The sequence below is a fragment of the Aptenodytes forsteri genome, unplaced genomic scaffold (assembly GCF_000699145.1).
Source record: "Aptenodytes forsteri isolate BGI_AS27 unplaced genomic scaffold, ASM69914v1 Scaffold90, whole genome shotgun sequence".
Classification (NCBI taxonomy): Eukaryota; Metazoa; Chordata; class Aves; order Sphenisciformes; family Spheniscidae; genus Aptenodytes; species Aptenodytes forsteri.
In genome coordinates, this window is record NW_008793941.1 from 171721 (window position 1) to 183204 (window position 11484).

The window sequence follows — 11484 nt, forward strand, 5'->3', positions numbered from 1 at the left end:
CTTGTAGTGAGGGGCCCAAAACTGAACACAGTATTCGAGGTGCGGCCTCACCAGTGCCGAGTACAGGGGCACGATCACATCCCTACTCAAGATGTACCCTCTAGATGTATCGTTCCTGTAAGATTTAATTTCTAGTGTGGTTCTGGTTTTCATTTATACTTCTGATCTGTTAGGATGAGGAACAGTGTGTTCTGGTTTAGGAGGATTTCACTAAACCCGTGAGAGAGCTAACTCATTAGGTGTGGCGTAGACAAGGGGACAATATTATGTTTCTGGAGGCACTTTTATTAACTTATATTGACCAGCAATGCACACGTGTTTCATGCTTTACGGCTTGTTGTTAGTAGCAGAGGGTTTATGCAACTCACTGGTGCGGTACCCTGCAAAGGGATCCATGCGGTGGGCTGCAAGCTCTTTGCTTTGCTGCAATCCATCACTTGGGCTTGGAATTGCCGTATCGTATTCATTTGCCATGCTTGTTTAAAAGCAAAACCTGTCCGCGTAAAAATTCAAGGAATCAAACACAAGTTTTTACATGAATACTTTATTAGTTTCTCTTAGAATACTGTACAAAGGAGTAATAAAAATATTCACACTTTATTTTAGAAAGTTCTCTACGTGAGACTTCTGTATACACAACAAAAAGAAGGGCTACTGGAGAAAAAAACAACCCTAAAACTTTGTACAATGTCAGAATGTTCCATTTAAAAAAAACAAAACCAACTAATTTAGCTCACTTAAAGTGATCCAAGGAGGATACTAGACACAAACGCTTGCATGCTTAAAAGATATTATAGGCAATGTTAAAGCAACATAAGTCACAAAGAGAAATACTAATGTGTTAACAATGGTAACCAGCTGCTGTCCCCTTTTCAAGGGCCAGTACCATGCTTCTATTAAAACAAACACCAAATTAAACAATGACTAAAAAAAAAGTATTCGGGAATTAAGTAGCCCTAGATCTCAGGCTTTTTTTTTTTTAAAAAAAGACTTTTCCTGCAAAGGGTTGGACTGTGTGACATCCTGTTAGCGATGTTAAACGAATCACAAGACAGGATCCCTAATTCAGAAGCATCAGGCTGTTAGTACTTGATTGTTTTCTGACTTTCCTGGTGCAGTGACTGCCATACTGTGTGAATACACGCATGGTCTTGGCAGTGGCTTAGAAGAGGCTCTGCCCAGGACAAGATGGGGCAGAGGGATGGCTTCTGCCAGTTCAAGTGGTGGTTTGCAAAAGCTTTTCTCCTTTGGCATTCATTGCAGAACAAAAAAGAAAAGCATTTTAAGTACCTACTTATCCAGCAATTGTTTCTCAGTCACAGGACGGAGCCCACCTTTAATTCTCCAGCTGACGTTCGCCCTAGTCACTATACAGAAAGCCAGTACAAGTTTGAGAGGAAAATCTGTCAAGTGTGATGTGATCAAAATCCCATTTAAAATCAATAACAATCTATTATCTCCTTCACGCAGGTACTTGGAGAAAATTCTACAGTCTAAAAGAATGAATGGACAGTCTTTGCACTCCCGTTCTGGTTCTCCACGCAAAAGGTAGGCTTCGCCCTTGGATCACTGCTATGTTAGTTGCAAGTACATGTCTGAAAGTCCCTCATCCTGCCCACGCTGTCCTGATCTCCCTCTTCTCAGAAATGAGTTATTCCATGAGGGTGTTAATGTTTTGACTACGCTCTTTACCTTGTTTGTGTGCAAGATTAGCCTTTGAGTGCTGAACTTACTCCTGTATGAATTTAGCACACACAAATAAACCAGAAGTGGTTTTGGTACAGAGTTCCAGGAGACCCAAAACTGTGTCAGTTACTTCCACACCACTGCAGTGGTGGTTTCCAAGCGGAAACGTAAGTCGGGTACCGCTTGCTCCTGCGACACTGACAAGAAGGAGCCACACAACTGGTGTATGAGGGTGGCTCGACCAGCGGTACCCAAACCCCTTTCACTTAAAACTGCCTCAGGTACACCTAACAAGTAGCGACTGTGGTTTAATTACAATTAACTTATGGTTTCTTCTCTATTTTTGATTAATTCTGATACCTACCCTTAAGATGGGATCTTAAGGAAGATACTATCAGATGTATAATTGTTCAAGTAGTTACTAATCTTATGTAGATACTTAACACACCACATTGTGAAATCTTTCTTCAATTCTCTCACTTCTTTCCATACTTCTCCAGTTTTCATTTATGTTTCCCTTGATTGAATTAACTGTGTAAGTCCAAGTTAACTTCAGTTATTCCGTGGCAAAAATGCAATCCCTGTGTTGTAAAGAATGTCATTTGCCATGTAACACATCTGTGTAATGGCTATTTTAATCGCTTGTCTGAACAAGGTAAATCAGAAAAGCTTACTATTATAATTAAGGCTTTGCCTAACAAGAAGTTTTAGACTTTAGGCTTTAAAAACTGCCTTTTTGAGAAGTTGACAATCCCATTCTGTTTTACAGTTGATCTTTAATTTAACAAAACAGAATCGGATGTCCATAGCGTCAGTTAACAGCACAAATAACATGTTCAAACCCTCAGCTGCTATAATGCCAAGGTCTTCAAGGAAACTGTGTGAAGTGCTGTACTTCATCGAGAAGAGCTGAGCCCTACCTTCAATTTATACTTGCGCTAAAAATATCAAAACTGCTTTGACTTTGTGTAATGTGCAAATACTTAGAAATAATCAGTATATCTGTCTATATAGGAGTAATGTTTTTAAGCATATAGCAACTGTTTCTGTCGCAAAAAAGTTGATGTTTTTCCCCTCCTATTCTACCAAAATAAGTAAATAGTTTTCTTTCCTCTGGAGATTTACCATTGGCATGTAAGTTGTGTCTGCGGGCAGACATTCAGGTCTGTTAAGCAGCATACAGTCTGCATTACGGATACAGCCTTAGCCGTCCTGTTACGGACAGGACTCTACAGCTCTGAGGGCAGCGGTCTTCCCGTGAGCATTCCGGGCATTGACACTGTTGATTTCTTAGTCATTTCAAAGGTACTTAGCTGATTGATGGAAAAACTCTATTTTGAAAACAGTATTTTTTTTTTTTTTCCAAAGTCATTGTCTAGTAGCTTAAAGAGTATATTAGCTTTAGGGTATATAGTACCTTAACTAAAGCAGCAGTCCTTATGTCATGGTGGTTAAAAGGTTTAACCCCCCCATCAAGTAAATTGCACATCTGTCAAACTCCCTCGCTGGAGAACAGCGCTCGGGTATCAAGCCGGACTCTTTTCCCTTTCTACCTTCTTGAAAACTTCCTTTTCACTTAAAATATTTCCACTTTTCAAACATACTAGGGGTAATGATTCTCTATGCATTCCAGCAGCCCTCTGAGGTACGCTAAATGTTTTTCCCTTCTCTGCAGCAGTCCGATAGTAAGTCTGAGATAGAGAAGTAAAGCAGCTTGCCTAAAATCATGCATGGAGTAGTACTAGATCTTATATGCAAACCTGAAGTTCCCCTACCCATGTCCTATGCTCAGACCATCAAACAGAACTCAGCAATATCCACTACGACCTCTAAAGCTAGAATTGGCTAATGCAGGAACAAAAATAGCATATTTAAAATGTTTTTACCATTGTCAAAAGTGTGAGACAATATAAGCACTAAGACAACAAAAATACAGGCTTTCATGAGTTTACGGGGGAAGCATGAGGAAAAAACCACATTTCATCTGGCACACAACCCAAAAGAAAAACCGATTGCTTCGAACAGTAGAAAGCTATCTCAGCCAGGAAGTCTAAACCTGCAAATCTACTTTATTTAGGTGGTAACTTTATGGGGAAAAAGGCTCAATTTTGTTCCTATACTAAATCTATCATCTCCAGCGACCATTGCATCCTTCTGTTGGTCAGTTCAGTCTGCTGCCGGTGCTGCTTGTTAGTATTGCTCTCCCGCAGCTCCCTCACCCTTGCCAGTGATCACCTGAGGGCTCAGGGGATGCTGCCACAGCACTTGTGCGTGGAGCCAAGTGACGGACTTCTAGGTAAGCCAGAAATCAAACACTCGCTTGCCTCGAGTCAGATACTGAGTTAAGTCCACTGGCAAATCCCAGTAAGACGTACACAGACTTAAGAGACCAAGGAGCTGGACTGAGGAGAAAAATTCCAATTACAGTCGCTAACTGATTATAGCAAGCAGCCCTCCGTCTCCCGTTTGGCCTATACCCATCAGTCTTCAGCTTCTCCCATGCTTGTGCAGTCTCCGTGTACCAACTAGCTCAGTGGCATTTGTTGTTGACCATTAAAATGAGCTGCACCCCAGCCCTTAATCCAAATGCTGTACTGCCTGAGCACTCAGAGCGCCCTTAAAAATGAGCGGTTTGGGGTGGGGAGCAGAGTTACCCAGACAGATTCTGGTGTAAGCTGAAAATAACAAGTATGATTTAGGATCTATTGACCTTTTCCCTGAGCCACACGAATGGTACCGTAGAAAACTGAAAGCTTTGTCAAATTGCAGGTCATTCCTTCCTGTACCATTTTTAGTAAAAGAACTTCCTTTCTCAGTGGCGTAAAAGATTGCAAAATAAAAATCTGTTGTTCTCTTTCCCCTCCCACTCCCCCACCCAAAAATGGAACTAAAACCCTGAAACAATCAATTGGGAAAGTCTGGCTGTATCCCTTTGAATTTCCCCCACATATCGCCTAAAGCACCTAGCTTCAGAAAGGAAAATATATTTTAAAGTGCATTTACCACAGCAATAGTACCAGCACTAAAAGCTTTTCCCCTCATCCCTATTCTCATCATTCAGTGTCTGGGATAGATGAAAATCTCCCCAGAATTCATCGTCTTTGTACCTTGAAGTCTCAGTGTATCTGCATCTATTTATGACGCTGGAATAAAAGAAATCCAGCGTCATGCATCCTGCTCCGCACTAAACTCTACTCTGGAGCTTGTTTAGATTTATTGGGCATGAGGATCCAGCATGCGGTATATGTCTATTGGATACTGCATTTAAACAGCCGCTGTGAAATTATATCCCAGTGTGCGTGGGGGTGAAGAAACAGGACTAGAGAGAAGGAACTTCCCCCTCTCCCCTGCCTCCTCTTCAATTCGCTCCAGCCACGCGGTTCAGTACTTATTGATCCCAAAGATCCGGACTCCATGAAACTGAGGCAGTTTGGGGATCAGGACGCTCATAAGGGAGATGGTGTTGATTATGAAGTGTATCCGGTCATACTTTGTGTAAAAGCTGGTTAGAAAATACCTGGAAAGGAGGGGAAGAGAGAGAGAGGGAAACTGAATTATAGCCCTTCATGTTTTTGTTTCCCAGGACAGCATGTGCAGCAGAAGCGTTGATCGGTACAGGCGCGTGAGGCAGCTCAGCTGCCCCGAAGTACTCACAGGACAATGGGCGTGATGGTCAGGAACTTGCGCGATGCCGTGAACTGCACGCCGTAGTCCATCTGCTCCCAGTGCGTGAGCAGCCGAGCCTTCCCCTGGTCCGGAGTCTCAAAAGGAGTTCCTTTCACGGTATGTAGGAAGATGTACATACTCTGTAGCAAATACAAACGCAGCGTGAAGCACACAGTGTTCTCTCTGCCCCTCGCCACGCCACCAGAAACGTTCAGCCCCGGCAAGAACAGCACAGTTGTGCGAGCTTGCACCAGCGCCCTGTTCCGCTAGAGGGACACATCGTCGCTGCTGGAAAATGCGCTGGAACTCGCAGCGGCTAATGAAGCAGCGACGGTTAGGGAGGAAGGCCGCTAGCCGGGGCTAGCTCAGGCTTGGCTGTTACACGTGAGGCCTCTTGTTCAGCTCCTGGGCGTGAGCCAAGAAGGTGGTTGCAAGATTACAGCGCTCAGAGATCTGGGATCAGGAGATTAGCGTGGACTCGCTCTACTGTGCAACAGCAATGCTGAATGCTTTCTCAAAAAGTGCTGGTAGAGCCGTAGGCCGTGAGGGTCTGTTACCGCTCCGATTGCGAGTTAACCTCTCGAAGTGGAACACAAGTCACAGATAAACAGCAAGTGCCTGGCTACAGCACGTGTTTTTAAGTATACCATTGCTGGCCTTTAAACTCTTCCCAGGACCTAATCGTTTAAGCTGCCAGAGAAGGGGAAGGAGCTGGATGAAGAGCAGGCAGCTTGTGAACTGAGCCCTGAGCAGCTCTAGTCAGTCGTTTTGTGGGGTTTTTTTTCCCCACTAGAGACATCAATAACATGAGCATGAGGGTGTCATTTTTGTCTCTGGAATATTCTCGGGCTGAGATGTTATTTAAAATAAAGGATACAAAATCGATTGCTGCCTCTCCGGAGTATTTTGTCCCCTATGCCTGAGGGTGAACGGCTGCCGAGAGGTCTGCTCCTCAGCTCTAGGACCCAAGCATGCCAAGACTTGCGCAGTGGCATGGCGGAGGCACGGAAGCGAGCAGTTAAACAGGGCATGGTTTTCTCCTGCTCGCTAGGGAAGTTGTCACTGTGTGGCCGCAGCTTTGTCAGGGCACAGCACAGGACAGCGCTGTGCAAACACAGCAGCTTCTGGCATTGCAGAGAGCCCAGGTGCCCTGCGTCTGTCTGCATGCGCGTCTGTCTGCTCTGCTTACCTCTGCACCCCTAGCACAGCACTCTCTGTGTGAACGTACCCGTTCGTTTGGGTACCTGATCCTTGGAAGGGGAGAATCTGTTCCTGGACTAATCTTTTACTTTAAGCAGAACAAAGTTTGGGTTTTAATCTTGTTTTCTTAACTCCGATGAGGCCAATTCAGATTGTATCAACCAAGGGGAAAGCTGTCCTGCCAGTTTCTGTGGCCTGTCACAGCTATTCCTCTGTTAAGGGGGACGTGACAAAGGGACTTACCCTGCAGGCAAATGAATTCAGTGTCCCCTCTGAGCAGCCTCACCAGATGTTTGCTGTCTCATCAGTACCTAGGCTGGATTTAAATATATGACCTAGAGGCAAAGGTGCAGTCTGAGGGGTGGAGGTTGAGTAACTTACCCTGCATCTTTGGAAATACAGAGAAAGGGATTGTTTCAAAAAGAATCTTACTAGATTGCTCTCAAAAGAACAGCTGGTGCTGAGAGATTACCTCTCCGTGCCCCAGGAAGTCAAGCCAGCCACGCTCTTCCCTTACCATGTTGTGAATGATGTTGGTAAGAGTCCAAACCACAGGGACGCTGAAGAAGGGGATGCTCAGGAGTACGACGTGCAGCAGGCCGATTCCAAGGACGTAGGACAACCAGATGCCCCGGCTGTTCATGACACGGGTGTTGGGATTCACCTCGCTGTGTGCCGTTCCCACGTTCATGTTGGCTCTTGTGTCAAACGGGCGCCCCTGAAACTAAAGCAGAGTCAGGTCAGTACTCGGATCGCGGTAGCCCTCCCTCTAAATTACTCCGGTGAGCACAGCAGGGGTCGAGCACCGTCTTGCTGTTAAGCAAACCAGAAATCTGTTGTTTGCTATAAAAATCACAAGTCGGTTCACTTCCCTGCACCTCGTTATTTCCATTTGTAGAGCTGACGTTTCTGAGGGGAAGCTAAATCCGGGAGCGGTTGAGATTTGGGAATAATGTGTGGGAAGCCCGTCTGTGACAGAAGCTACTTGTGATCTGCTGAAACGTTTTCCTGGAACCAAGAAGTCAAGGTTCAATCCCGCGATTGCCTGACAGGACTCAAACGAATACTTTTAAGCGCTTTTAATCATCTGCTGACGTTTTCCTGGAACCAAGAAGTCAAGGTTCAATCCCGCGATTGCCTGACAGGACTCAAACGAATACTTTTAAGCGCTTTTAAAATCATCATCACAGTGTTAATCGTGGAAGCACTCGGCACGTGAAGCTTCTTACATGTTTATGGGTTCAGCATACGTTAAACTCAAAAAGAGAACACAAGTGTTTGCAGAATAAAGGCATGGCAGCTCTATATCAACAGATCTCCTAATTAGTTCAACTAAATTAACAGGGTTCTGCGCGGCTCTAGAGGCTTGCTGGTCTCCTGGTCTCCAATTTAAGACTTACGAGGAGGGGGGGGGGAAAGTAACAAAAAAATTCCCCCGCAGGGAAGGAGTGAGATTCTTCTTGAGGAACATAAAAAGTTAAAGATAACATGGAAAAGTGCATTAGGAGGATATTTCAGCAGCAAGAGCTGCAGAGGAGATGGCTCTTCCCCTACCTGGAAGGAACAGCTGCCACGTAGGAGGAATGTTTTTCTAAACAATACCAGAAAGGTGAGGAAGCAAGACAGTGTCATCCTTTCAGAGCGAGTCTTTGGAGTGGTGCCCTGCGGACAGCGCAGGTATCGGAGTGGCTTTTTGGACTGCCGCACTGATAGCGGCAGCGGGTATCGGTCAGCTTTAAGGCTTTCTGGGAAGATGAGAGCTCTGGTTTACCTGTTTTCAGGGATTACGGGAAACAGCACAAATTAGAACCGCTGTAAAGCTGAGTATCTTTACACCGAGATCAGGGAAGTTCTTGCGTAAAGTCATCTTTGTCTGTTCCATTTTCCCATGGAAATGTAGTTTCATTAGATAATACGGTCTGTCCCTCCTTGTACGGAGGACCCCAAGGCGAGGACTGTTTCCTGATGTCTAGCCTTGTGTGTTTGCTGCTTTGGTTCCCACAGCTGGAAGACGGCGTTGCCGTTCTCTCTAGCTCCCGCAGCCTTCGGTCTCAGGAGGCGAGTCCGAGCCAGATCTAACATTACGCTCTGTAAGTCGCTGCCAGCTGTTCCGAGTTCCCTCGCAGAGTGCTGGGCCTGGCTTGTTTCAGAAGCCGGCGCTCTCCCCTGTTCCTGCCCAGGGCTAGGACACAAAGCGAACGCTTGACTCCTGGGACGCTCGCTGTAACTGCCAAGCCTCTTCCAGCCGCGCAGGCGGCTGTTGCTCGGTGTCGCAGGCAGATCCGGTGAGGCAGGGCTGCTGGGTGAGCTGAACGGATGCTCGCCTGCCTCTGCTACCCAGGTGTCAGGCTGGGGGCTTATATCTGGAGAAGGTTTTTGTTACCAGAAAAGAGGCTCGCAAGTCTGCGGAGTGCTCGTTTTCTTGTCACCCCTCTCCTGGGTCAAAGGACATCGGCTACTGGATATTCCAGAGAAAAGCCTGGAGCTTGGTCTGGAAGCAGGACTCGGAGCCAGAGTTCAGCACATCAGTCCTAGCAGGGGGAGCAGCTCCGTCCTTAATCTGATGCAATTCCTAAGGGCTTTCAGAAGGAAATCTAGGGGCTGCAGTGAAGCATAACATGAGTCAAAAAAGTCGTATTGTTGCAACAACAACAACAACAACAAAACCCAAACACCCCTGTGGAATGCATAAACAGGAGCGCTGTTTGCCAGACATAGGAAATAATTCTCCTAGATACTGGTAAGGCCTCAGCTAGAATACTGTCCAGTTCTGGGAGGAGCTGGAGGGGATCCAGGGGAGAGCAGTGAGAATGAGCAGAGGTGTAGGAAAAACATGACCTGCAAGGACAGATGGAAGGAAACGGGTTTGTTTTGTCTAGAGAACGCTGGAGAGAGGCGTGAGGAATAGTCCTCAAACGCCCAACAGATAGCTGCGCTGGGAAGGGAGACAAATTGTGAGTGGAGTTAACTGCACGACTGGGACTGGGAGCAACTCGATAATGCAGAAGGACTGATGTCGGAACGGACTGCCCACGGACAGTGATCGGTGGTCTCGCCAGAGGCTTTAAAATCAAGTTTCATAAACAGCTAAAAGATTAAGATTCCTCTTTGGAACGGGGGGGTGACCAGGTGGCCTCTTCAGGGCCCTCTTTTCTTGAAACGATGCTGTTGTCCAAAGGCTAGAGAGGCTAGCAGGCCTAGAGCTAGAGGTGCACCCTGCCTGTGTAGTAATAAAGTGGGATTGCCATTTGAGGACAACCACGAGCGTAATTTTCAAAAACGAATAAGCAGCTTCTCCTTGGTCCCCTCTGCGAACGAGGGCAGTTGCAAACCTGCAGCTGGGTGGCAAAGGGCCAAACTTAGAAGCCGTACGTGAAGCGATTCTGCTCCCCGTGCCTCAGTTTCCTTGCTTGTAAAAATGAGGATTAGAGGGGTGAAATGCTAGAACATACAAGAGGTTAATTCATTCTTGCAAGAGAGATACGGAGATGTCAAGCGTTGGGTCCTACGATGAGGACAAGGACAATTCTGCCTGCTTCTCCATATTCCGTCTTTCCCCACCTTAAAAATACTTCATCTGCGAATCTTTCCCGTTTCTCAACTGGTGTTTGCAGCCCTTGCCCAAGCTCTGTGCTCACTTCAGATTGCACGCACAGCTCTGCGCAGTGTTGCAAAAGCCTGGCTGAGGGAGCGGGAGTTCTCAAAGCTCCGATCCCTACCCCCATCCCGGATCCCACGTTGTTTGCTTTCTGATTTTTGCACCGGGGATTTGTTCACCTGCAGGAAGAACAAGGCAAAGCACAACAGTGGGAGGAATTCCAGCCCCCCCCCCCGGCCCCGGCGCAGCTGGCTGCGAAGCTCTGCTTTCCCACTTGTGCAGCAGTTTTTTGGGACAGAAAAGCTTTAATGTTTCGCTGGACTGAGTGTGAAGGTTGGGACTGCGCTGACGTTGGACGGCGTCCATCCAAGGAGGGGAAAAGTCGTTAACTGTGGTCAGAAGCAAAGAGCAGGCTGTGATGAAGCCGAGCCCTTCCTCTGCCTGATCCTTCGCGTCCTGTTCCCGACTTCCCGCCTGCCGCTGCGCCGGCTCCCTGTCCGCGGCTCTGTTGGGAAAGACCCTCGTCCTGGGGCTCAAAGCAAGCATCGGGGCTGCCAGCTCAGCGTCTGGTGTCACAGCGTCTCCCCACTTCTGAGGAAAGGGGAAACAAAATGACGTCAGCGGTTTCCCCGCTCGCTTTGTCATCCATCAGCTGCTGGAGGACCCACAACCTCCGACTACAGCTGTGCGACCAGTGCCCCAAGGCGCAGCTCCTTTGCCCCCAGAGGAGCGTGACCACCGTCTGTTCCCGTCCCCTCGCGCTTCCGCGGTGCTCCGGCCCCGTCAGCGCTCGGCAGAGGCGGTGTTCTTCCCACAGCCCCGTTCTGCCTCGGCCCGTTGCAGGCACTTCATCTGGGCCGGCGGAGGGAAGGAGGGCTGCAGGTGCTTATCTCGGTCGATCTTCCTGAGCGTTCCCGGAATGCAAGCGATTATGATCCCGTGGAGCCACCGAGGAGCCGAGATCCCTATCTCTGGCAGCAACAGCAATCACCGTCTCCCAAGCAAATACATATTTTAAACCCTTCTTTGCAAGATGGCATCAGCCTTGAACCAGAGCATCAAGTACATCAAAGATGTTGGCAAAGGCGGCCGTGTTTAGAGGCAGCTGATAGGGGAGGGAGCTGAGCGATAGGTTAGACTGAGGCAGCGCTGCCTTGTGTCCCGGTCCAGCCCGGAGTCGCTGACGGAATTCAACGCCTCTGAGCCCCCCAGGTTCCTCCTCGGGCGGCCGGCAGGGCCCGGAGCTGGCAGAGCCAGCGGGGAGAGCAGCGAGCAGGAGGTGGGGGCCGCAGAGCTGCGGTGCAGCTCCGGGCACCGGGGTGAGGGGGAGGGGG

The 11484-nt window shown here is 47.7% G+C and overlaps 1 protein-coding gene across 1 annotated transcript; it reads right to left on the bottom strand.

The window, feature by feature from the left end:
- Positions 1–981: 981 nt before the first annotated feature.
- On the bottom strand, positions 982–7271 carry ORMDL3 (ORMDL sphingolipid biosynthesis regulator 3). The gene is made up of 3 exons (XM_009290667.1): positions 7070–7271; positions 5341–5492; positions 982–5203 (listed from the first exon to the last, which is right to left on the bottom strand). Exons 1-3 carry the CDS (start codon positions 7241–7243, stop codon positions 5068–5070), a joined length of 462 nt encoding a protein of 153 aa, XP_009288942.1. The 5' UTR covers positions 7244–7271; the 3' UTR covers positions 982–5067.
- Between the last annotated feature and the right edge of the window lie 4213 nt (positions 7272–11484).